This window comes from Lagenorhynchus albirostris, chromosome 11 (genome assembly GCF_949774975.1).
Source record: "Lagenorhynchus albirostris chromosome 11, mLagAlb1.1, whole genome shotgun sequence".
Classification (NCBI taxonomy): domain Eukaryota; kingdom Metazoa; phylum Chordata; class Mammalia; order Artiodactyla; family Delphinidae; genus Lagenorhynchus; species Lagenorhynchus albirostris.
In genome coordinates this window covers 11,860,253-11,887,354 of record NC_083105.1, presented here as the reverse complement: position 1 = coordinate 11,887,354, position 27,102 = coordinate 11,860,253, and the positions used below count along the sequence as shown (strand labels likewise).

The window sequence follows — 27,102 nt, the reverse complement described above, 5'->3', positions numbered from 1 at the left end:
GAATGATGCGGGTGCCTGAAGCGCGAGGCACAGTGCAGGCGCTTGGAAACTGTCCTTAATGACCCCAGCCCTTTGCACCTCCCAGCTCCCCCACTGCGCAGCCTCCTCGGAATGACGACAGCGAGAAAGCTTTTAAGTTACATATTCGGTGATGAGGTCATTCCCTCCCCTGATTTTATTTTAAACCCCAAAAGCCCTGAGGCCTTTTGGAGCCGATTCCGATGTCCAAACAGACAGGTGTTTCCAGCCGGCTCAGAAGGCCCCGGCGCAGGTGGGCGGAGGGGAGCCCTGACCGCAGGTATTTTGGCCCAGGTACGGGCTTATGCGAGGGGCCTTCTGGCTCACTTCCTCTGTGAGAGGAGCTGCCGATTCTTGTCCATAAAAGGCCACGAGGCTTGCTCAGCCGCGATGTGACATCAGCCCCGACAGGAAGTACAGGAGGAAGGGAACGGGCCCGGTTCACCGACAGCAGCTGCCCAGGGCTGACTCACTAGAGCGCTCACTAAGATAACGCCTGCCGAGCTGCCGCGGGGCTGCTCTCTGGGGGCACCTGGAAGAGGGTCCTGCCCGCGGGACCTGTCTTCAGGTCAGCCGGGTTTCTCGAGAACTGACAGCCGTGCATACAGGCCAAGCAAAAACGAATGCAAGGGCAGCTACAGGTTGGACAACACACCTGCGTGGGGTGAGAGACGGCGCGACCCATGGCCAGCGGGCCTCAGACTGTCCACCACCAAGGGGGTTGTCTTGCGAAAACTGCACAGCAGACCCCTGTGGGACTCCTGCTCCGTGTCACCTGGGATGGGAGCCCCGGGCTGCTGGGGCAAACTCCGGGGCAGCATTTTGGTCCCAATGGGCCAAACAAAATGCAAAGTACTTCGCCAGGTGTAAAACGTGGAGAGACCTGTGGGTTTGAGCTCAGACCCTGGAGGCTGGGAAGGCTCTAGAGAGCACGCAGTCCAACCACCTGCATCTAGAGGTCAGGACACCAAGTCCCGAGAAACCCAATGACTTGGTCAAAGTCACGTAAGCTGGGCTAAGAACCCAGGCCTCCAGATGCCTGCCTAGTTCCCCACTTTGCTCCCACAGGGCAGGGCCCTCTGTGCCACCGGCCGCCCCGCCTCTCAGTGCTGCGCGGAACGGGCCATCCCCACTCACGATGTGTCACACTGGCCGCCCTGCCTCAGTGCTGCGCGGAACGGGCCATCCCCACTCACGATGTGTCACACCGGCCTCGCAAGCTGTCTGCCACTTTCTCCAAAGCCAGCCCAACTCACGAGCTTGGGTTACAAGCGCTTGGGAAGCAAACAGAGAGGTGAGGAAAAGCAGGTGCAAAATAATGCTTCCTGCTAGCAGAGGCTGCGGGTTGGTGCCACGCCTCAGCGGCCTCGTGTCGCGGAGCCCTGGCAGCCTGCCTGCCTGCCTGCCCCGCGGTCAGCCAGCGAGGAGGAAAGCCCGCCAGCGGCTCCCAAGCACACGGCGTGGGCACCAGCGACGTTCTTGCCAGGTACAAGGGTGGGCCCGGACCAAGCAGACGCTCAGTCAGCAGCTTCCAGGCCAGAAGCCAGCTGGCCCCAACCACTGCCTCCACCCACGTGCTCCCCCGGGTAGGGTCGGGGTTTGAAATCCAGGTACAGGAGACAGAGATCGGGCAGCCCTCCCCAACCAGCACCCCTGACAATTAGGAAGAAGCCCGAGGGACTGCTCTTTCATTCTGTTTGGGGGCAAGCGAGGCCCCCGACAAGCCCTCTCTTGGCCAAAATGCACCCGGCGGCTCACACAGGTGGGCTCCCAGCGCACCGGCAAACCTGCCCAAACCACTGCTCGTTGTTTGTCCACCTTCCTGCGGGCAGGGCCGGAAGCAAAAACTTCATGTGGGGTTGCTGCCGAGGATGAGCCTTCCAGGATGGACGGAGATTCCAAAGCCACGTGTGAGTGTAGACGGCCCACTGCAAAGGCCACGAGGACACCGGGGGGACCTGACAACCCCCGAGGCCAGTTCTGCCCTGCTCTGAAACAATCCCTCGGGGAAAAGAAAAGACAGGCAGGAGGAGGCCCTGGCTGAGTCTGGTACAGAGAGCACTAAGCCACAGGTCACAGCTCTGCAGAGGGCTGGGCTCTCGGGGGAGGACAGGAAGGAAGAACAAAGGGACACGAGCAGGAAATGAGATGGACACCGCCAGGCAAAGCTCAGGACAAACCTGGCTCCAAGTCGGAGCACAAACAGCTCTCCAAGGAGGACAGCAGGCTTTGCGAATGCCCCATTCCCAGGTTCGGTCAAACCTGGGGAACCAGGAACACAAATGCTAGGAGACGAACCACAGTGGCACGTGAAGATGCTCCCTGCAGAAGCCAGTGGCTCCGGTCGCCTTGAGAAGGGCGCTCAAATGAAATAAAAGATGGGCTGGTAACTGTTGGGCCAGATTTTGCTCCTGGAACAGGGCTTCTGTTCTTAGCTTTCAGCTTAGAGCTCTGCCCTATTTGCGTCTGCGGTCCAGCTCGTGTTGGAGAGACCAGCTCTTCGACAAGAGTCAGGAAGCCCAGCTGGAATGGCACCCCGAGCCCCAGTCAGCGCTGTTTGCCAGAAGAACGGAATTTATTACAACGGTCGATACTGGGCCATTAGCCTTGGTCAGGACTGAAGGGATTTTACAGAAGCCACTCACGTTATCCTGACTTTTAGGCCTGCAGACTCTCAGCTCTCTTTATCTCTTTAGTTTTAGGGAATCTACTTTGTTCTCCTCTGCTAGCTTAATTCCAGAAATCAGACAGGGAAAGAAAGAAACCCGTTTCTCCAAATGCACCAATGTTCAGCCCTGACATACCAGGACATGCTCTCCTGGGGTCTCATGGCCAGAACTTGGGAAAACAGGAAAAACGAGCTGCTAGGCAGTGTTCAGCAGGTAGTGAGAGAGGAACTAGGCCAGGGAAGTTAAAAGCAAAAAGCAGGGCTTCCCTGGCGGCGCAGTGGTTGAGAGCCCGCCTGCCGATGCAGGGGACACGGGTTCGTGCCCCGGTCCGGGAAGATCCCACATGCCGCGGAGCGGCTGGGCCCGTGAGCCATGGCCACTGAGCCTGCGCGTCCAGAGCCTGTGCTCCGCAACGGGAGAGGCCACAACAGTGAGAGGCCCGCGTACCGCAAAAAAAAAAAAAAAGCAAAAAGCAGCTCAGCCATTAGAGACGATGCAGGTGAGTTTTTGTTGTTTGTTTGTTTGTTGGGGCGAGGGGGGTTACAGTAACAGAGACATGGGCCCAAGCTCTCGACCATCGCCAAAGTTTCAGGTTCCGAGAGGTCACTTCTTTCTCCTTTCCCACTTCAGCCGGCCCAGAGCAACGCAGAGCCGCCCTGTTGGGTTGGATTAAAAACAAAACAAAAAAAACAAGCCGAAAGCTGAATCCTTGAAAAGGACCCATTAACCACAGATTCCTCTTCTGCAAAGACCGTTATATAGAAATGAGACTGACAGGCGTGACCACAATTAAGTAGCCTCATTCCGCGGGCCGACTTCCCTTCTGGGGGGGCCTGACCAAGCAGCCTCCTTGTCCGGGCTTCTGTGTTGGGGCAGGGGGCCAAGGGCTGCCTGTCACGACGCCCCTCTGGTAGCCCACCAGCACATCAACAGAGGACGACTCCAGTGCCACGGAGGAGCCGTCTCTCGCGTGCACAACGTGCTCCTGAAGACCCCCGAGGCCACGTCGACCCCAAGGCCTCGTGCTGCCAGCTGAGGCCCATGGACCACATCAGACAAGCTAGAGGCTGCGTCTGCCACTGCACACCTGTGTATCACACGGTCACTACAAGGAATCAGCTACAACAAGCCACTTCCTGTACGTGCTGGTACCCAGAGCCTGGCCTCTGGGAGGATGCTCACCGAGGAGATTAAGAAGCCACCTGAGGAAGCACTTGGTCATCACTTTCATCACGCAAATGGGAGCGTGGATGGACGGGATACGCCGTGTGCAGGTCTTGCAGAAGGCAGGGACTGTTCAGTCACGACACTGCATCTCCAGGTCCCACTGCTACCTCCTAATGGGCACCTGTCACAGGCCAGGAACCGTACGCACGGCCCCTTGTTTGATCCTGACAGTAAACCTGCCAAGTACGTTTATCCGGCCAAGAGGCAGATGAGAAAGTGAAGGCCCAAAGTGGACCCCAGTCGGTCAGGACGTGACAGAGCCGGACGCCGACCGGTCTGAACCCCGCGCTCTCTTTTCTGCACACTTCTTGGTCACAAGGCAAGCTTCTCCCTTAAGCTAAGACCGAGAGAGACCCGGCAGACGCCTTCTGCTGACCTACCCCAGAAGCGCTGTGTCATTTGTCAAGGCGGCCCCCGAGATAGGTGGGCCCCCAGGTGCTGGACCCTCACGCTCCCGCTGCAGTGTACCTGCCTGCCTCCCAGGCCGCCCCTGCCCCCAGCAGGCCCCAGAGGGGCTGCGTCCAGCATGGCCGGCCGGCAGGGGTAACCGTGTGGCAGGGGTGACAGAGCGCAGCCCTCGGGGTGAGCTGCTGCCTCCAGGCCTCCCTCAGACAGCGGGGCCTTTGTGTGCCGCCGGCTGGCAGGGCTCCCTGGCAGGGCCTTAGCCTCCTGGCCGGCACATTCCTGCTTAAGTGGAATCATCACATCCGCGGCTTCCTCGGCGGCCTGTCCCGGTGAGTCTGCTCAAAGGCATGGTTTACTGGACCCTCGAAGCACTTCCTAGCGCCTCCCCAACATGGAGCTTTTCCTCAGAAAGACCTTGGAGGGCAGACAGCTTCACGGGGGCAACAGGCGGCAGGGCCGGAGAACGACGAGAGAGGGGCAGGAGGGCCCCTCCGGCCCTAACCAGCCAGCAGGACGGGAGCATCCCTCCAAACACCAGCCAGGGGGAAGGAGGACCCACGGCGCCCTGGAGGATGGGCACCAGGGCGGGAGACCGGGTTTCTGGGGCTGGCTCTCTGTGGGCCTTTGGGCAAAGTTAGTTAATGTTTCTGGGCCTGTCCCTTTACCTGTGATGCAGGAGGGTCGTCCTCAGATGTGAAGAGAACGCTCGAATTCTGCCCTTCCTTGTTTACCCTAAAAGGTTAGTCAAGCACCAAGAGGCATGTGGACACTCACCGGGCCCTTGGTGACCAACCACTCCTGGGGCAGCTTCCGCTGAGAAGCAGAGGTGGGATTAGTGCAGAGCGAAGGGTTAAATAGTTCTTGGATTAGTTTAGGTCTGGAATGAGAGCAAACCCTGCTGCCACTCCCCCAGAAATGCTGGGAGCTCATTAAAATACCATAAAGTCACCGAAAGTGAACCAAACCTGGCATTCTAACTAATTAACAAAGAAGAGGGTCTTTTTCTTCTATTCCTGGGGAGATAACTGAGCTCAAATTCTTCAACTGGCCAGTTCTCCTGTGAGAACACACACACTCTTTCCCACGGAGGGTGGAAGTCAGAAGCGCCCTTTCCCCACCCAGCCGTGCGTCTGACAGACCACGTGCTGCTTCTCCCGAATTCCCCGGGCAGCCCTGGGTACCCTGTCCCCGCAGGGCGGACGATGCTGCTTCTCCCGAATTCCCCGGGCAGCCCTGGGTACCCTGTCCCCGCAGGGCAGACGTCTGCCTCCCGCTCTCTCATTTTCCCGGCCTTCCGCGCTTTACAGAATCCTGAGGAACGGTTCAACCACAAGGTAGGAAGACCCAGTAATGCCCAGGAAAACAAATTAACCGAACGGGAAAGCCAGGGTTGGGAGGGTGAACCTACCAGGTCACCGCAACTTTAATTAAACCCAAGGCTGAGGATTAAAACAAACAAGACTGGGCCGGGCACGTCTGGGCTGTGCTGCAACCATTTACTGACATATACCTGCCAGCCTTCCCACAGAAGCCGACCTCCAGGGTGCCATTCCGACCACCCTAGGCCTCGGCGGCCGCACCTTCCTCTGAATTCCCAAGACAGCCGACACCTGCCGCAGTCACAGTGGCACCAGCTGGAGGTGGCGACTCGTCCTGTTAGACAGCTTTGGCCACAGATCCCTGTGTACAAACACGTCAGTCTCTCCACCTGGATTGCCGTTGTCTCCAGTGCCAGAGCAATGTACTCTACCTCTCAGTATTCAGGCACCTTCCAATCTCCTACCTCCGTGGCCTAATCCAGGCTACCATACGCTGCCAGGCCCCAACCTGTGCCCACGGCAGACAGCACTAATCTATCCCAGCATTCCTTGGCACTGAGTCTCAGATCCTTTGTCAACACAGGGTTAGGCAAGGCACTACTGATGGGAGCTGACACTTAGAATAAAACCAGTCTGCAATGCTGAGTCCAGTGGTTCTGCAGTGGGGACAATTTTGCCCCCCAGGGAACATTTGGTAACAATGTCTAGGGGCCTTTTTGGTTGTCACAACTGCAGAGGGAGGGTGCTGCTGGCATCGAGTGCGTAGAGGCCCGGATGCTGTGAAGCATCCCATAATGCTCGGGACAAACTCCCCCCGGCCCCCCCCCCCAAAAAAAAAAACAGAGAATGGATATCCAGGCCCAAACCGTCAGTGGTGCCAAGTTTGAGAAACCCTGGCTTCGTCCTACAAACAGGTAAAGTAACCATATAATTCATCATGCAAACGGGAGCGCTTCTGAAAGGGAGAGAGGGCAGTGTTAGTACTAACTGCAAGACGGCAGGCGTAAATCAGGACTTACAGGCAAACCAGAGCATTTAAGAGATGAAAGGCGGAGGGAGGTCCCTGGGAGAAGTCAAAGAGCTCATCTCATAAACGTCTCCAGACAAAGTCACCAACTCCCCTATTTGGCAGAATAAATGCTAGTATGTCATAAGCCACAGCCAGCTCAGGGAGGAAATCTTTTTCTACTTCCTGTTTAAAGAAAAAGCAGAAAAGGAACTGTCTGGCTGTGGCTTTTAGGATGTAAGTGTCAGAGAACAGACCTGTGTTCCCCTAAGCCAGAGGGGCAGCATGTGCTAATAAGTAAGACACGCTCTCCAAAAGAGAGGCACTGATTCTAACAGCCTGCAGACCCCAAGGCTCCACTGTCCATACCTGACTCAGGGCAGGCACCAAAGGCTCCGCTCGAGAACTTCCTTTACTGGTGAACCATCTTGTCCTAACAGGGGCAACTTCTGTTAATTAACTTCCTCCCTGTCCCAAGAACAAGAAATCTGTTGCTGATTGCTCTGCGGGTCAACTGTGTGCGACAAGAGGGAACTTGGAAACGTCCTCGGTCAACATGGGGGCTGAAGAGCTGCACCGAGTCTAACATGAAGCAGAAACGGGCAAAAACTTCTCAGACTGAGGTTTAGAAAGTACACGGACCCAGCACCCACACAGGTAATTTTAAAAAAGCAACAAGACCTTAGGTTTCCTGTGCCTACAGATGTCCAAAAGATGAAAACACCCACCCATTCACCCTCATAACTTGGGGGTGGCTCCTCAGTTCCCATCAAGGCCATTCCATTATGGCCAAGACTTCCTGATCAACACACAGGAAAGCTCCAGTCCTCTGCAAGCTCCTTTTTTTTTTTCCCCCCAATTATATCCAACCTATAGCGCTGACTTTTGCCCCTCAAAATTCTTTGTGGTTGATGAACACACAATAATTGGGCGAAATCTCTTTGGGAAGGAGTCGCACAGATTGTCAGAAAAAAGGCTGGCAGTTCAGTTCCAGAGACTCCGACTCCTGGCACCATGCTGTACATCACCACATTATTCTTATCATAATGGCTTGGGAAGAAGTGAAAAATCCCACTTGCTAGAAAACCTTTCAGCTCTGGGATCCAAGTGTGGGAACATGCCCTAACTCAGTCGTGCGGAGCTCAAGAATACTCCAGGGTGCACTTCCTGCATGAGGCCAATTATGACAGCAAGGAGAAAACTGACTCATAACCTCTAGAGACAGACTCAGGCTCTTCCGGAATCCCACAGAATGTTCTCCTACCAGACTGTTCTAGTTAGCACTCTGAAACAGACATCCTACTTTAAAACTAAAGGGCTGGTTTCTTCAACGAATTTTGATAGACGTGAACATGAGCCAAAGGGTAGGCCAAACGTGTACAACCTACGTAATTCACCAAGCTTGGCAATGAAACACCTTCCAGAGCACTATGTGGATGGTACAAGACAGACCCACACGTTGCCATTTTAAACCACTAAACCAGGGACAAAGTTGTTAATACGATAAGACTCATCACCACCACAGCCTAGATTGACTACAAAGTTTAAGGAAAAAAAAAAAAAAGGATGCCCATGTAATAGGACATGAAAAACCACTATCCATACAAGATATGAGAACATAGCCCTGTGCTAGGGAGTTGACTAAGCTCTGAGAATATAAAGGCAACCTGGGCCCAGTCCACACCTAAGTCAAAGTATTACCAGGGCTAGCCCAGACATCCTCCCAGGCTGGCAGTAATGCTTCAGTCGTGCCTTTAACAAAAGACTGGAGACTTGCCAGCTATTGCAGGGCAGATGGAACAGGCGTGGCGGCTTCAGGCAGAGAGGCCTACTGGAGAAATGTAAGGAGTTCCATGTAGCCAGCAAGTTGGAGAGGTAGGCAGCAGGCCAATTACAAAGGGCACCGTATGCTGCTGGAGGGTTTAAGGGTTATCTCTGGGGCAATTGAGGAGACTTTTCAAGAGTTCAAATCGGGGGTTTGATCAGATTTGCATTCCAGAAAGACGACTCTCTGATAGAAGCACAGAGAGAGGGCTCTATTAAGAGCAAAGGTTAAGAGGCACAGCAATAGTACAGGCAAAAAATTGTAGAGGCCTGAACTAAGGCCAGGGCCACAGAGACAAGAGGGGGAAGGAGGTCAGAAATGTTAAAAGAGATAAAATCTATAGAGAGCGCTGACTGGCTTGGAAAAAGGGGTGAGAGAGAAAGGGGACAGTGTAAGGTGAGCCAGGTTCCAGGCTTGGGTGACTGGGTGGATGGAGAAATGGCAGCCGGGAGCAAGTGGCTGGCAGCAATCAGCTAACAGAGCCGGTCCTCAGCTGGAAAGTGATGGCGAAACCACTCGAGTGGATGGGCCATGGTCCAGAGGACGAGACCTTGAGAAGCACCAGGTGTAACGGGGGAGAAGCATGCAGATGGGCAAGGCAGAGATTAGGGGAACCAGAGAGTCACAGGAAGGAAGCGCTTTCAAAAGGAAGTGGGTAAGACTGTCCAATCCTGGGAGAGGTTAAGTAAGATAAGAGCTCAGAGCTCCACAGAAGGGAGGGTGGCCTTTGTCACACAGAATGGGGGGCACGACGTGCAGGGCAAGGAGCGTGGCTGAGAAGTGTTGAACAGAGGTGGTAAGCACGGATACTTCCTCTAAAAAGCTCCACTATGACGGGGCAGAGAGAGCAGAGACAACCTACAGTAGGGCACAGAATCCAGGAGAGACTTTGTGTGTTTTTTTTTTTTTAAAGATGTGAAAACTCAAGCATGTTTCCAAACTGTGTAGAAGAGAAGAGGTGAAAAGAATGAAGGAGAGGAAGTAACTGGTGGAAGAGGGGGGCCTGGAAGTCAGAGGACGGGCACAGGAGCTCCGGACAAGAATGAGAAATTGGGAAAATAATTAGGAAATGAATTTTTTAAAGCTTCTTGAACATTCTATCAACATACAAACATCTGCTTTGATAGCCGCTGGTCTTGACTCTCACGCAATGGCTTACAGACCTCCACAGTGCACGGCCCTCACCAGTGCCATCAACACCAATGCAGCCACAAGATCACCGTGAAGGAGCACCTGCAAAGATGCCAACAAGGCTAGAGGTAAAGACTCAGCCCCTGCGAAGGCCACGGCGCTCACCTTGCATCATACTCCTGTAGGCGGTGTCTGTGATGGCGTAGATGTGGGGAGGCATCTCATGCCTCTTCTTGCCCTTATACATTTCCACGATCTCTTCGGAGTAGATGGGCAGGTTCTTATAAGGGTTGATGACCACACAGAACAGGCCTGAGTAGGTCTGAAAGAAAAGAGCGGCAAACAGGAACGGGTTAGCAAGTCTGATTCTCAACGTCGTGCACACTTTGTGGCAAAATGCCTGCTGCCCCTAAGGACCCCGAGTCAGCCTGATGTGAGAGCCCCCCCTGGAGCCCCCGGTTCTCCGGGCCCCACTCCGGCAGACCTGCCGAGGCGCTGGGGCACCAGCACCATCTCTGCTCTTTCAGTTGAGGGGAGCCTCCCTCGACTGCAAGACTGCTGCCAGCCATGCACGCTGACAAGCGTGTGCAGCGGGCGAGATCTGGGGCAAGCTTCGTGGACAGTAGGAGTCCAGTTACGAAGCTCAGATCCAAGGACGATAAAGATGTGTTTGGCATCGTGAGAGATGCACAAAGGGAAAAGGATTCGGCTGCAGCAAGCAAACGGTGTGGAAATACAAATTATTCTACCCTTAAGGACCCTCTGAGATAGTCAAGCCTAAACTCCCAGCACTGGGAAAGACTCATGGCACTCCTCAACCATCTAGGATCCTTTGTGGGGTGACAGATCGCTGACAGATACCTCTCTCCCTGGAACCTTCCAGAGACACTCACATGAAAATCTCTAAAAAACTTAAAGACCGGGGGGGGGGGCTTCCCTGGTGGCGCAGTGGTTAAGAATCCACCTGCCAGTGCAGGGGACACGGGTTCAAGCCCTGGTCCGGGAAGATCCCACATGCCGCAGAGCAACGAAGCCCGTGCGCCACAACTACTGAGCCTGTGCTCTAGAGCCCGTGAGCCGTAACTACTGAAGCCCGCGCACCTAGAGCCCGTGCTCCGCAACAAGAGAAGCCACTGCAATGAGAAGCCTGCACACTGCAACGAAGAGTAGCCCCCGCTTGCCGCAGCTAGAGAAAGCCCGTGCGCGGAAACAAAAACCCAACGCGGCCAAAAATAGAAGAAGATAAAATAAAAATAAATTAATTTTTAAAAAAACCAAAAAACAAACTTAAAGACCACTTTCAAGTCCTCTGTGAGCCTTCTCCAAGACTCAGGTCTCCTCTTGAAGGGGAACCCAATTCGTCAACACTCCACGTGAGGCTCCCGAGAATATACCCGATACCCCAAGTCTGAGATGACCAGGTTAAAATCAGACCCCAGAGTCAAACCTCAGCAAGGGCAAGTTTCTTAACCTCCTTCTCCCTCCATTTCTCAATCTGTGAAATGGGCACACGCAGACTAGTTGATCCTCACTGAGTGGTTATGCGGATCACAGCACCCAGCACAGCCGTGGAGAGAGGCTCAGAGTAGGTCAAGAAAGCAGTTTCCGGTGGCAACGGTCTAGGCAGATCTGCCTTTCTTCAGTGTCCTCTTTTTCTAATAATTTTCCCGCTATTTTTTTTTCCAAGATCCTTCTCCCCGACAAGAAAAAAAAAAACAGACTCCTAATAGCTGGACGAGACCCCCTGAGACCACCCAGGTGACGGGTGCTCATTGTGGGGGGACAGCTTTCTTTAGGTAGCTGGAGCAACCCAAGCACCTTCTCCCTAGGGAAACAGGCCACAGGCCCAGAAGAAGCCAGGCGAAGCGAGGCCCAGAAGCCATGACTCACACCTGCAGCCCCGACTGTTGAGTGATGGCTGAAGGCCACGAGGCAGTTCCTGGCAGAGCTGGGAGCAGACCTAGGTTCCACAATCCCCCCAGTGCAGACCTCCTTGGTCATGGAAGCTGATTCTCCGAACTCCTCACATCTTTTTGTTTCCCTTGCTACAGGTGGCCTCGACCCTCACTGTCCACAGTGTTGCCCCCCGATCCAACAGCAGGCAACATCTGAGGGGCTGGGTGTGTGTCAATCCAGTCCCTTCCACCCTGCCCACTCCAGTCTCGCCAAAACTGAGGGTGGATCTTGTGGCTGAATCCAAAGACAGGGTCCACACAGGAACCAGTCGGGAGCACAGAGGCCCTTCCCAGCACTGGCCAGGGGCTACACGTCTTGGACTTTTCAAGCAGAAGTTAGGCTGAAAGCAGAGCTCGGGAAGGACCCACCAACCACGCACCGGCCCCCGTGCAAAAGAGCAGATGACCTTGGAAATGAACAAGGGTGCCTGACTGCCTCTTCTGCGTGGAGGAGGGGACGCAGGGCCCTGAGTTTCCTTCTTCCTGGGATAATCAGTCAATTGTTCTCCCTCCAACTACTCTCTTCAGGAGGTACCAGGAAAGCTCTGAAGCAAAGAAGTCTGCACGAGGTGTTGGCAACCTGCAGCTCGGGTATTATGGGAAGACAGGAGCACGGCGGGAAACCTCTGGTTTTCCCTCCATGACTGTCGGGTGGGGCTGAGATAGCAGGCCAGGGAGCAGCGAGGTCATCCCAGGAGCTCAGAAACAAGTGAGCTTTGTTCCTGGGGTTTGAGAAAACCCACACTCTAGGAAATCAAGCCCGATGAAAGCGAAGGACAACGTGGCCACACATTTAGGGCGTGCCACGGGGCCAGATGTTTGGAAACAGCTGGTAGTGACGGCAGAAGGGGCCTGGGTTTTACTAGGACAAGCCTTTCTGACAGCTGGGTGGGCAGATGGTCCCATGGGGGGGTTCAAGAGGACCTCAAAGTTCTCTGGGCTAATCCCATCAAATCAGTGGATGATGAAACTAAGCCCCGAGGAATGAGCACTGCAGCTCAGGTGGGAGGAAGGGGCTGTACTGTGAGCTCATCCTGCTGGAGGCCCGTGGAGGCGCAGACACTGAACAAGTGGCTCTGCTCCCACACGGCCACACCAGGGAGCTGCTCCATTCACGGGCCACAGAAGCTCTTTGTGCCCGACTGCCCCCTGCCCCCGGGCCTCCCCCCACCAAAGAAACAGACAGAGCAGCTGTGGCGCAGAATTAGCCACGCTCCCCACAACGCCAGGCAGACACACCGCACAAAGGCTCCCGGGGTCGCAATTTGGAACAGCGTGTGCAGAGAGAGGGCCTGTGAATGAGGCAGCGCCCCCTGCCCAGGCAGCCCCATCGAGCGGCTCTGATCTCCCCGCAGCTCTGCACCTGCTGGGGGTCTCCATTAGGGCAACTACACAGACAATCGACTTCCTTTCGGTGAGGATGCCAAGAAGGAGGCTGGACTGAAGCAGGAGGATCTGCGCACGGGAGATGCCAGCAAAGAATCAAAAACGGGAGTTAAGGCCTAACGCCTCCAGCTGAGGAGCTCTGGAGAAAAGGCTCTGGTCCTGCCCACAAGTTGTAGGCGCAGGTCCATGCCTGCCTAGAGTAAAACCCACGCTCTGAGAGATGAAGTAACTAACGTCAAATGCACTTTCCTAATATTTCCGTTTGCAGCCAGCTGATAGGCAAGTGCAGGCCACCGACTTGTTTCACACTCAGCAATGCTCTAACAGGACCCAAGCTGAACAGCGACACCCATAAAAGGCCGAGCAGAGGGTCGGAATTACCTTCACCTACGACAAAAGGGAGCAGCTACAGAGCTGAGGCTCTCCGCGAGCCCAGGGCTGGCTGGTGCTTTACAATGCTTTCACGACTCCTCATAGATGAGGAAGTGAGGCCCCACGTAGCCATGTCAAATGGTCAGGAAGGGCCAAGACTGGAACCAGATCCTGGAGGCTCCAATTCCCATGACCTGAATCACTCTGCTTTGCTGAGCAGGACCCATTTCTCAGAGCCAGCGGAGTGGTTCTAACGTAAGCAGTTGAGGATGTCAAGGGGAGAGTCCCACTCCCAGACAACAGCACTTAGCTCCCATCTCCCCTCCACAGACAAGCAATGCTTCCTTTAAGGCTGTTTGTTTTTCTGCAGGTCACTAATGCTGAATTTAAGTGGTTAATACCCCGAGGGACAGGGGCTTTTAATTTGGTCCATACAATATTTTCATTAAGAAAGAGAGAGATACTGAAACCCGAGTTCCAGTCTCAGGCCTGCCAGCACCTGGCTGTGTGACTCTGCATAAGTCCCTTGCCCTCTCTGGGCCTCAATCCTTCCCGCCTGCCATATCAGAAGCCTGGGCGAAGCTGGTCTATAAAGGAGGACTTTTCCACTTAACACCAGTCAGTGTATGTCCTTCTCGGCAGGTCCTCCCTCCCGCCTACAGCCACACTCACTTATGTAAATAAGCCCTGGAGCCTCCCTCCCGCGCAGAGCCCGCCCACTTTATGTAGATGAGCCCTGGAACCTCCCACCCGTGCAGAGCCCGCCCACTTTATGTAGATGAGCCCTGGAACCTCCCACCCGTGCAGAGCCCCCCCCCCCCCCCCCCCCCCCCCCGGCTCACTTACGTAGATGAGCCCTGAGTAGTAGCGCTCCTTGAGGTTGTGCAGCACCGAGGCTTCGTTGAGGCACGTGAGCTCCGCCATGTCCTCCACCTTGGAGAACTTGGGTGGGTTCATCTTCTGGATATCATCCTTGTTCACCTTCACCTTCTTCCCGTTCTCCACCAGCTCCACGATGGCCTCCTCACCCATCTCTTCCTTGAGGCTGGCGGGCTCAAAGCCACTCTTGTCTGAAGGCACCCATACCAGCTTCTTGGCAGCCCAGTCGGCCTGGGCCAGCGGGTTATTGATGAAGTTTTTATCCACATAGAGATACTTATCGGCAGCTTGCTGCGCCATGGTGACTTAGAGCCAGGACCGGGAGAAAAAAAAGGATACAACGTTAGCTACAACTATACCAGCCACAAAGAGATCACTCGCGTCATGTGTTTGCAAACTGTACAGCATTATAATAAGTAAAATTATATATAACCAGATCGTACAATTTGTCAAAATTTTCTCGCCCTCTACTTTCGGGAGAAAGGTGTACATCACTGAAAAAACAAGTTGATATCAGAGATTCTGTAAGGAATTAATGGTAAGATGTATCCCAGGATTGATGCACAAACAAATCTATAAACAACGACTGTGCCAAATGATATGCATAATAAGTCTCAGACAGATGTAATTAGAGTCACACTAAGCTATACCTGCTAAGGCAGGAAAGTGACCACACAGTTTAAGAGGACTTCCAACAAGAACGCATTTCTAGTTAACCCAAAAAAGGCAACTGACTACAAGTGCACAGAGTGGAAGGCTCCAGTTTAAAAAGCTTTTTCTTATTTCACGGAGTCAACCAAGAGAAGAAAACACAACACCAATATGTTGCCAACAGATTTTAATTCCATCGCCCCAAGAAATAAGGCGAGAAGCAAAGAAGTCAGGCTCCAGGACACATCCTGGAGAGTAATGAGTGCTTCCCTTCTGAGGCACTAATGTAAAAAGGCAACGCTCATAATTTATGGGCGAGGAGAACATAAGTCCATCTGTGTTTGCCTTTTTGGAAGCTGATTTGCAAAAGAAAGATAAAATAATGATCCCTCTTATCTGAGTGGTTTTATAGTTTATGAAATACTATCACACACACTTCACTATCTCAGAAGATCCTCCTCCTAACAACTCTGTAAAGTGCGTAAAGTACGTGTTATCATCCCATTTTACAGATGAGGAAACAAGCTCTCTGGTGGTAAGAGGTTTAGTCCAGAGTTACCTAAGAAGGACTCCTGGTCTCTGTGGTCTCCCATAGTCTAACCACAGTACTTATTCCTGCTCACAGGCTCAGGCTGGGATCAGCGGGGAGGAGAGCTGCTTTGAGTGAACCAAAAGCAGGACTAAGAAACCCTGGTCTAGGGACTTCCCTGGTGGCGCAGTGATTAAGAATCCACCTGCCAATGCAGGGGACACGGGTTCGAGCCCTGGTCTGGGAAGATCCCACATGCCGCAGAGCAACTAAGCCCGTGCGCCACAACTACTGAGCCTGCGCTCTAGAGCCCGCGAGCCATAACTACTGAGCCCGCGTGCCACAACTACTGAAGCCTGCTTGCCTAGAGTCCGTGCTCCACAACAAGAGAAGCCACCGCAATGAGAAGCCTGCGCGCCACAACAAAGAGTAGCCCCTGCTTGCTGTAACTAGGGAAAGCCTGCGCGCAGCAGCGAAGACCCAACGCAGCCAAAAAATAAATAAAAAATAAAAATTAAATTAAATTAAATTAAATTAATAAAAGAAAAAGAAACCCTGGTCTAGGACAGAGCCAGCCCACAGCCACCAGAGGAACAACCCAGAAGCTCATTGACTAGCTCATGACACCGGGAAGCTTTTCCCTTGTGAGATCAAGGCTCCCTCCCCAGGCCCAGGAAGCCAGGAGGACCCCAGATCCAAACCCAGAGTCTCACAGTCTTTCGTGCTTCCTGATCCCAACAGGAATTTGGATGCCAAGGAGGCTGAAGGCTTGGGAGGCAGAGAACAAAAGCGAAAGTCTGGGCTGCCCAGGCCTTCTTATCTGGGCTCATTAAATGGTTTCCAGATCAAGGCTGAGGGGCTCCCCTGGACTCACTCCAGGAGAGGCTGTTTTCTAGGAAATCTGCCAGCTCCCACCCACCACAAGGGAAGGCAAAGCCAAGCGGCAGGGCCTGGCAGCCTCCCCAGCGAGCTCAGCCAGGGGCTTTGTTTATGTTCGCAGCACAAGCAAACCCTGGCAGCCCCTCTGGGGGGACCAAGGGGCACCATCCACCTGCAAGGACCACCCCCAGAAGCAGCAGGCAGGGCCCAGAGTTAGGCAGCAGCAAACAAGGCAGGAATGGGATGGCTGCAGACCACGTGGCCGGCCTCATCTTCCGGGTGGGTCTGGAGGCTAGACAGGCCCAAATCCAGCCGTCCTCACCTCCACACTGGCCAGTCCGTTCAAACGGATCAAAGGCTTCTCTGTGCCGGAGTAAATGCCAGCTGTCTTCTGCCTCGCTGCCGCCCATCTGACCACGGGCCAGCCGCCCTCTGCAAAGTCCTAGCACCCAGGGTCCCCAAACCCATCTCCCCAGTCACGTCACCACCGTGCTCTAGAGCTCGCAACAATCAGTGAGCACAGGGCCTCCCTGGCTGCTGGTTCCTCAGACTTGAAACCCGGAAAGGAGAGGACAATCTCCCATCGATATGCAAAAAGGGATTCACGTCAACCCTGTCCCCCAAAACCCCAAGTCCACTGCTCGTTAGGAGTTCCACCAACCCAGTCCAGTGAAGACACCCTTTACAAGATCACTCCAAGAGAAGGGGGGAAGGGGCCAATCATTAAGTACCTACCTGCCAACATCAGGTTTGGTTTATTCCCAACCTCACCTAACCATCAGTCACCCTGGGAAAAAAAAGCTCTTATTTTCCCCAGTTTACAAATGAGGAAACAGTCCAGAGAGGGCAAGTCGCTTGCCCAGAGTTGCCCGGCCCAGTTATGGGCTAACCCAGATCTGCCTGGTCCCCAGGCCTGGCCTCTTCCCAGCACACTTGTGCCTGGGGTCTTGCGAAAGAAGTCAGGCCAACATTGGGGCTGGGCTGAAACTGTCAGTAAGCTGAGGGGAGCACGGGCGGTACAGGGGAATGCATCCCACAACATTCAGCAGATATTTACTGGGCATCATCAGGCAGCCAGGGAGGCTGAGAATGAGCCTTCCTTGTATGGACCACGTGGCCTGTCAAAAAGGAGAGCAGGGCTTCCCTGCTGGCGCAGTGGTTGAGAGTCCGCCTGCCGATGCAGGGGACGCGGGTTCGTGCCCCGGTCCGGGAAGATCCCACATGCCGCAGAGCGGCTGGGCCTGCGAGCCATGGCCGCTGGGCCTGCGCGTCCAGAGCCTGTGCTCCGCAACGGGAGAGGCCACAACAGTGAGAGGCCCGCGTACCACAAAAAAAAAAAAAAAAAAGCAGAGCAGGGTGAAATCCAACATTCTTACTCCCTCGGCCTGAGACCGTCAACAGTGAGTGATCCCTCAGGGATGGCAGAACGACTTCTGGTCCTCATCAAACTCCAGTTCAGCCCAGCAACTCCAACCCCGGGGGAACCTAGAGCAAAGAGTATGCGGGCTACCTCCAGGTTGCAGGCCCTGGGTGTTTGGCCTTTGGCCTACCCTGGGAATCTGGGTGAACTGCCAGGCCCTTTCATCAGTGAGCCTGCACTGGAGGCCATGAACACTGCAGCAGGTAGCAGGGGAAGACTCCACCCAACCCCCCACCTTCAGCTCCTGGTTCTACCCTACCTTCAGGCCTCAGTGGGGGGGCAGGGGGCAGGTACAGGCCAGCACTGTCTACCTCTGATAGCTATCTGAGATTTGCAGGCCAAGCCATACTTCCTATAAGAGGGAGGGGTACACCCTGCCCCCTCAGAGCTGAATCGGGCTGCAGCCCTCTGCCTCCAGCGAGGCCAAGCCACCCCCGGACAGTGGGTCTGAGGAGTCCCGACTGGCCTCAGCACCTCTCTCTGAGCAGGACTTTTCATTAAACACGGCTGCTTGACCAGGCCAAGGACAGAGCCCTTTGGTTTCAGCAACTCTGCCAGAATGATGTGCCCAGATCAATACATGGGGCTAGACCGGTGGGGAGAGCTGCAGAGGTCACGATAAACAATGGAGTTTCTATTCAAGAGCCTTCTCACCAGGCCTGGACAGGAACATCCACATTCAAGGATTTGGGGGCCACAGGGCAGCAGCGGAGCTCCTGTTTCCACCTGTGTCAGGTAGAGGCTCCTGGGCCCCAGTGGCTGCTGACTCTTGTGTGCCTGGCGGGGAAGCCAGCACACAGGTTAACTCTCACCTCTGAGGATGCAGGTGGAGCAAGCCGCCACCGTCCAGAGCTGTGAGCAATGAAGGAAGGGGCTTTATAGAAAGGACACCAGGGAGGTGACTGCCTGATTGCGGCCGCCAGCACCCGCCACTTCTCCCCGCCCTGTCTTGGAACCATGCTAAACGGCCTCTGAAATTTTTTAAAAACTGCGTGTAATAGAACAGTTTACAAGATGAAAGAAAAAGACGCACCACCAAATTCCTGACACTCTCCCCACAAAAATTAGTTTTCTCTCTTTTTTTTTTAATGGTCCCTTCTAGTCCCAGCTCATAGAAACACTTGATTTTTAACTATCTCAGGCAGGGAGTTTCACATTTTGTATTTTCTCTCCTCACTCTGACCACTTCCCCACAGGGCCATAGTCCGCTTCTTGATGGTTTTTATCCAAATGCTTCATTGTTACAGGGGACAAAGCAGAGGCTCTGAGAGGAAAGTAACCTGTTGTTGACACAGCTGGGGGCGAGGAGGACTCGAACCCAGGACCCCTGACCCCAAAGCCTCATTAGTGATCACTTTTAATGGCTGCATGATATTCCAAAGTGATTTAAAAAAAAAATACCGCTTACTAGCTATTTTCCTCTTATCTAATGGACCACCTTGACATAAGTTCTCAAGTGGAGTTATGGGAGCAAAGGAACATCTGTCCGGGTGTTTTTCTGGCCCCCGAGGGCACACTGGTGTGCACGGCCACTTGGGCAGGGTACCCACGTGGCAGCAACGACACCAGCACTAAGAAAACTGTCTGCAGGAAAGCGCTCGTGACTCAGATTAGGGAACCTCAGAAGTCCTGGGAAGCTGTGGGACTCAGCAGGCCAGCAACGGGTTAAGGAGAAAGGAGGCGGCTCTGGCCCATTGGAGATCAGATCAGGCTAAAGCCAGCCCTTTCCATGCCGGCTTCCTGTGGGTGCCAGCCCAACTCCAAGAAACCCAAGTCGTTGCCTTTTTAGGCCATAATCGAGAGGACACAACCAGAGGCTAAATTAGGATTCTCAGGAAATGATGAAACTGAAAGTAGATAGGTTGACCAAAAACCTCTGCTTTCAACACAAAATGTCATTCCTCGATTCTTTGCCTTCTCCCCTCCCCCCCAAAGGTCCATTTGGATCTTGTACTCCTTCCTGTTTTCCGAAGGCATCCTCTCCCTCCCCCTCCCTCCTTCCTCCCCTCCCTCCCCTGGGTTGGTTCTCTTTGTACTTGCTTGTGTGCTTGTTTGGAAAAGAATCTGCGAGCCCCCTTAGAGACATAATTTATGGTACTAGGACAAATCAGTGGTCCAGACACTGTGAGCTTTTCCATTCCTAGACGGTAGGATTTATGTAGCCTTCCACGGGCCAACTTCTAGGCTTGGAGCTTTCAAAGTCATCACAACTCATCTTAAAGCTACCATCTTAACTCATCTTAAAGTAATGAGAGCCTGCTACTGAGCTCTCCATTTTCTCACTCAGTCCTCACAATCATTTCCTAAGGGGTATGTCATCATATTCATATGACAGGTGGGGGAAATGAGGCTCAGACAGGTCACAAAAGCCAGGTTCAAACTCAGAGCCACTCGGCTGCAAGGCCCTGCTCAGTTTCCACTTGAGACTGCCTTCCCGCGAGCTCTCTGTGGCCATGGGGAGAACACAACCCTAGAACCCCGCTGGGGAAGCAAACCAGTGAAACGGACATTAATTCTGCCAGCTCTAATTATGCCAGCTCGAGGCTGCAAACCCCATCCCCTTGTGCTGGTCTGTACAAGGGACTCTTCACATTTCCACCTTAAATCGGCGGAGCTAAAAGTAAGGTGAGGGCCGTGACCTTGGGGGAGCCATTCAAGTTCTCTGAGCCAAGGTTCCAGTTCAGAGACCCAGGCTGCCTCAACCCAGACAGCAGAGCCCTGTTCCAGCTCAGTCACTGATGTACGCAAGCAGGCCCCTTTAATTTTTTTTTTAATCCCCACCCCCATCCCAGAGAGCACAGGTAAACAGGCCCCTTCTCTTTCTCCTTATAGTCATTGCTTTTGAGTGAAATTAAACTTTCGAGGTGCCTGAGTTCCATTGTTAAGGAAAAGAATTTGAAAAAGAATAGATACATGTATATGTATAACTGAATCACTTTGCTGTACACCTGAAACTAACACAACATTGTTAATCAACTATACTCCAATATAAAATAAAAAGTTAAAAAAGAAAAGAGCTGGGCTTCCCTGGTGGCGCAGTAGATAAGAATCTGCCTGCCAACGCAGGGGACACAGGTTCGATCCCTGGTCTGGGAAGATCCCGGAGCAACTAAGCCCATGTGCCGCAACTACTGAGCCTGCGCTCTAGAGACCACAAGCCACAACTACTAAGCCCGTGTGCCGTAACTACTTAAGGCCACGTGCCTCGGGCCCATGCTCGGCAACACAGGGAAGCCACCGCAATGAGAAGCCTGTGCACTGCAACGAAGAGTAACCCCCGCTTGCTACAACTAGAGAAAGCCCGCACGCAGCAGCAAAGACCAAAATTAATTAATTAATTAATTTAAAAAACCAAAAAGGCCCAGGTGATTAATGGAAGACAGAAAGCAGCCACGCTGAGGGCAGGGCAGGGGGGAGCGCGTCCATGGCTGGGCCAGCTCACCCCATCGTACTGCAACCGTGTGCAGCAACGAAGACCCAACACAGCCACAAAATAAATAAATAAAATAAAAATAAAAATTTTTAATTAAAAAAAGAGCCTATGAAAGCACCTGCTGAAGTAATATAGAAATTTTCAAACTCATAAGATTTACTTATTCAATCAACTAATACATACTGAGGCTCTACGTGCAAAAATACTGTGACAAAGGTGCAGAGGACCCAAGGAGCTTGTAATGTAGTGAGATGACAGGATAGACACATACCACTAGTGACAGTGCCAAGTTGGGACTTTATATAGAGTACAGAGTGGACAGAAAGCAAGCTCCTTGGTTTCCTCTCCCTTTCACAGCTGCACCCAGCACCAGATATGGTGGGGGCCCAACAGATAGGTTGGCTGTATGGATGAAGAAGAAGTACTGCTGGCCCTTCAAATCCGCTGATTCCACCAACCACGGATCAAGACTCCATGAAGGAAAACAGAGGAACAAGCAACTTGCTTGTAGGAACAGAGAAAGGGGTGATTCAATGGAAAAACTTGGAAACTCAAGGCAGAGTTTCATGGTGGAGATGACATTTAAGCTGGGTCCCGGAAGATGGGTAGAATACTGATGGGGGAGGAGAAAGATGATCAAAAAATATTCCAGGCCAAGGGAGAAGGTATAGTTTTTCATAAACTATGAAATTATGTGATCAGTTAAAGCAAGGTTTCTCAGCCTCAGCACTGTGAACATTGGGGACCAGATAATTCTTTGCTGTGGGGCCTGTCCTGTGCATTGGAAGATGTTTAGCAGCATCTCTGACCTCTATCCACTGGATGACAGGGGCACTTGGTCCCCAGTTTTGACAACCAAGATTGTCTTCAGACATTGCCAAAGGTGGGGAGTGGGGGGAAACTGCACCCAGTTGAGAACCACTGATTTAAGGGATTAGTATGAACAAATATTGCATCAGGGACCCAGACCTCTCCTTAGTAAATCCTCTCCCAACTCTCAAGGGCACAAGCCAACTCTCAAAACAGAAGTCCTCAGAGTGAAATCATTCCCAGGACCCAAACAATGACCATCATGGATGATGCTGTCACTGAGGAAGGACTGTCCCTTGTAATACACTGTATTTTAAGGGATATGACCACTACTGGACTGTACGTTAAATGCCCAGTTAAAAAAAATAAATCAGGCAAAGGAGGCTGATGTACTTCCCCAGACAGGACATGAATCTCCCTCAGAGCCTCCAACACGGCAGCCCAGGCAGTGATTCATAAGCAAAGTTCACCAGGATCAAGAGGCCCCGGTGACGGGCTTCCCTCGTGGCGCAGTGGTTAAGAATCCGCCTGCCAATGCAGGAGACATGGGTTTGATCCCTGGTCTGGGAAGATCCCACATGCCGAGGAGCAACTAAGCCCGTGTGCCACAACTACTGAGCCCACGTGCTGCAACTACTGAAGCCTGCACACCTAGAGCCCGTGCTCCACAACCAGAGAAGCCAGCGCAATGTGAGGCCCGTGCACCGCAACGAAGAGTAGCCCCCTCTTGCTACAACTAGAGAAAGCCCGTGCGCAGCAGCAAAGACCAAAATAAATAAATTCATTAATTAAAAAAAAAAAAGAGGCCCTGATTAATGGAAGACAGAAAGCAGCCACATTGCGGGCAGGGCAGGGGGGAGCGCGTCCATGGCTGGGCCAGCTCACCCCATAGTCCTGGGAAATCCATCAAATGCTATTTACTGGATGGTTTTGGCAAATCAGAATTAGTCCCAGGGAGGGAATTCCCTGGCAGTTCAGTAGTTAGGACTCTGCACTCTCATTGCCGAGGGCACGGGTTCCATCCCCGGTCAGGGAACTAAGATCCTACAAGCCGAGCGGCATGGCCAAAAAAAATTTTTTTTTTTTTTTGCGGTACGCGGGCCTCTTACTGCTGTGGCCTCTCCCAATGCGGAGCACAGGCTCCAGACGCGCAGGCTCAGCGGCCATGGCTCACGAGCCCAGCCACTCCGCGGCACGTGGGATCCTCCCGGACCAGGGGATGAACCTGTGTCCCCTGCGTCGGCAGGCGGACTCTCAACCACCACACCACCATGGAAGCCCATGGCCAAAAATTAAAAAAAAAAAAAAGAAGATAAAAAGAAAAAAGAAAAAGGATTAGTTCCAGGGGTGATACCCAGGTGAATGTTTCCCACCTACCAGAGGGACGTCTCCACCTGGTGGACCCACAAGCATCATCACACCTGAACTCCCCCCACCCTCGTCTCCCCAAACCTGCACTCTCTTCTAGGTCTCCATCTCCAGCTAAGACACTGTCCTTCTGGTCACCCAAGACAGTCACTGTAAATTCCTCCCCGGTGGATTAGCAAGCCCTCCACCAACCTCATGGCCAGCACCCCTTCCATACCAGGCCTGCCTCCAGTCCTTTCTGGGCTGTTACAGCTACTCCTTGCTGGTTCTTCTTCGAAGTCCTGCATCTTCCACCTCCTTCAAATCCAGCCTCCTCACTGCCTTCAGGATGACTCAGCAGCTCCATTTCTAGGCATGCTACTTTCTATTTTATTGATATTCTTAGCCCATCCAACAGTTCAAGGGCTCTGCGACTTCCCCCAAATCAAATCAAATCATCTCTGCACGGTGAGTAGGCCCTTGTGACCCTACCCATTGATCTCCTCTGTGCTCCTAGCCCTTCCTTTCCCCCTGCCCTCCCTTTGTGGTGCAGCCTAAGCTTTTCCCAGATCCTCATAAACAATTCCTTCACATCCCACTCTGCTTACGCCTCCGGGCCTTCGAAGAAGAGGTGTCCTCTGCACCAGGAACCCTCTCTCAAATAGCTCCACACTCCGTCCTCTGATAGCTGTGAAAAGACTTCCCTCACGTCCCTCCCCTCTGGGCTCTGTCCTGTATCCACTGCAGTAATCCAGCAGCTGGATTGTCATGATGTGCAGTTTTATCTGAGGACAGGGACCAGCTCTCATTCATCTTCAAACATCTAGGGCAATGCCCGACTTGGAGCAGGTGCTCAGTTAAAGTTTCCTGAATGAATGAATAAGGAACAAGACGAAGAGGAGGCAGGAGGAGTAATGGGGAAGGTTTTCGAAGCGCTTACAAGAGCTGAAGTGACAGGGAGAGCAGAGCTGAAAGCACACACCAGGGTCGTAGCCACCTTATCTGTCTTCTTTGTTACAAAACCTGAGCCATTTGTGGACTAATTTTTATATCCCCCAAGCAAAAAGGGAAAGAAAGCATATTGGGGCTTTCAACCCACAAAGAGAAATAGTACTAAAGATAACTTACTGGACCCCAAGAAGCTCTGCATAAGGTTGAATAAACCATCTCAGTTTTCTGGAACCATCTAGCGCCCCCTGATTAACCAAGATGGAGGTGCCTACCGTCTACCACCAGAAATAGCAGAAAGGACCTCAGCTGCGGTGGTGTGGCCTCTGCCCTCATTGGGAGCCAGGAAAAGCCCTGGGCCATGCTTCCTGCCTCTCCTGTCCTTGGTCTGCATCTGCTGAGCAAGTGCCTCAGGCACGTTCTCTGGTATCAATTCAGAACAAAGAGACAGACAGGACTTGGAGAAACCACTGCCTCGTGGGGCACCGACTCTGCAGATCCCAAGATAAAGTGTTTGTAATGCACCATGATGGAAAGGAATGGAATGGGCACGAATTTGGAGTCGGACGGCCCTGGGTTTGATCCCCAGTTCAGGATTCCTGTGATCTTCAAGCTGGGAACACCTCAATTTCCTAGCTTTAGAAAGAGAAAAAAGTATGGACCGTCAACCATTGGAGGAGTTGTAACTCAACTTCCCAGCAAAGAATCCGACATTTACTAGGAACTGCCTCCCAACTCCTCTGTCTTGTCCTCCTGACCTGATTAACCCTAACCCTTCCCGGAATGATACCTGGGACTTACGAAAAAACCTTCCAGAAGCTTGGTGACTTTCTCCAGGTTACGCTACTCCACAGAGAACAAGGTGGTACAATCCCGTGACTCTTAGCCACCTTAGCCTCCTAAGTGATTTGCCCGAGGGGACAGGGTTTTCTGGCCAAGGAAGGTTGGAAATGCTGCATCCCATGGCCCTTCTGCTGAGCCGCGAGGCACACAGAAGGTTCTGAGAAGCCTGCAGTAAGGAAACCCACTTCATTTTGCCCATTCAGGCTTAACGCCCAGGAATATCCTTCATGAAAAATATTTCTTGATGCTGGCCTGGGAAATGCTGGTCTGGTGGGATGTGTGCAGGAGGCCTGTGGCAGAGGAGCAGGGGTTGAGTCCGGCTTGGCACTGACCAGCTGGGTGACCCTTGCTGGGCAGCTGTTGTCAGGCTCAAACAAGATAATAGACACAGAAGCCGTCCTGCATAAGCACGGGGGCTGTTCAGCCACTGAGCCACCCAGGGCCAACCTCACAGCAGCCCCCACCCCGAGGTGCTCACTCTCCCCAGGCTATGAAGGGGGGAGGGGCCCCCCAGCAGCCCAGAGCCCAGAAGCTGCTGAGGAATGGGAGAATGGCGGATGGGCCCCTCCCCTCCCCACCTCAGGAATGTTGTTTGCTTACAGAAGAAGCTGGGACTTGTTTCCATTAGCAGTATTCCAACCCAAGCCTGTACTGATGCCTAGCAGATAAGAAAACCAGACCAGAGACAGGCCAGAGAGGAATTTAGCACCAGAGCCCCAGATCCCATCCCCTTCACCCTTCCCTCCTCAGAGGCCATCTGGAGGGGCTTCCCAGGACTCCTGAGTTCCCCAGGGAATGCCGAGATACAGGGCCTGCACCCAAGGAACCCAGGCCATCAAAAGTGACACGAGACTTGAGTATGCAGATTTCCTCCTCCTAGTGAGGCACAGGGGGAGGGGCAGGGGGCGTGGGAGGCAGTAGCTGGAGACTGGGGGTGGAGGAGGAGGGTGCACAGCTGCTCACCCAGTATCTTATCAGCCAAGTTGAGGAATGTGGACTTTACTCTAGGGACAAGGGGAAGTGGGGGAGGGTGACATCACTGGATTTGTTTTTTTTGTTTGTTTGTTTGTTTTTGCAGTATGCTCTCACCACCATGGCCCCTCCCACCGTGGCCCCTCCCGTTACGGAGCAACAGGCTCCAGACGCACAGGCCCAGGGGCCATGGCCCACAGGCCCAGCAGCTCCGAGGCATGTGGGATCTCGCGGACCAGGGCACAAACCCGTGTCCCCTGCATCGGCAGGCGGACTCTCAACCACTGCGCCACCAGGGAAGCCCCACAAGGTACATTTTTAATGAATGAATCAAGCAACTAATCAGGCCAGGAAGCAGAGCTTGAAAACAGCTCTGCTATTTAAGAAATCCACCATTCAGAATGACGACCTTTCCCACCTAAAGAGGAAGATCCCTATGGCCTTTAGAGCCCAACCAATTCCCGCAACCAGTGCCTCCAACTACCTTTCCAGCCCCATCTCTCCTGTCCCCTGCCAGACACTCTCATTCAAACTCGACTCCAGGACTTCCCTGGTGGCGCAGTGGTTAAGACTCCACCTGCCAATGCAGGGGACACGGGTTCGATCCCTGGTCTGGGAAGATCCCACATGCCATGGAGCAACTAAGCCCGTGGGCCACAACCACTCAGCCTGCGCTCTAGAGCCCGTGAGCCACAACTACTGAGCCCGCATGCCACAACTACTGAAGCCCGCGTGCCTAGAGCCTGTGCTCCGCAACAAGGGAAGCCACCACAATGAGAAGCCCAAGCACCACAACAAAGAGTAGGCCCCGCTCGCTGCAGCTAGAGAAAACTTGCGTGCAGCAACGAAGACCCAACACAGCCAAAAATAAATAAAGAAATAAATTTATCAAACAAACAAACAAACAAAACATACAACTCCCCAGAAGACAGTCTTCGCTTCATCACAATTCTCCACTCACCCAGGCAGCCTTTCCTAACACCCGGTATATTATTCCTCTTTCTCTCTCCTCTCCCCAGGCCTGCTCCAGCACAGTCTGCCTTATACCAGAACCACCAGAACCTCTCTGCCTGTCTCC

The 27,102-nt window shown here is 53.2% G+C and overlaps 1 protein-coding gene across 1 annotated transcript in view; it reads right to left on the bottom strand.

The window, feature by feature from the left end:
* The window catches only part of MYH9 (myosin heavy chain 9), an 89,071-nt gene that overhangs the window by 44,346 nt on the left and 17,623 nt on the right, over positions 1–27,102 (bottom strand). The window contains exons 2-3 of the mRNA XM_060164558.1: positions 14,160–14,497; positions 9,766–9,922 (exon numbers count right to left, since the gene is read on the bottom strand). Of these exons, the coding sequence (XP_060020541.1) occupies positions 9,766–9,922; positions 14,160–14,492 (490 nt within the window). The 5' untranslated portion in view covers positions 14,493–14,497. The remainder of the gene's footprint in view (positions 1–9,765; positions 9,923–14,159; positions 14,498–27,102) is intronic.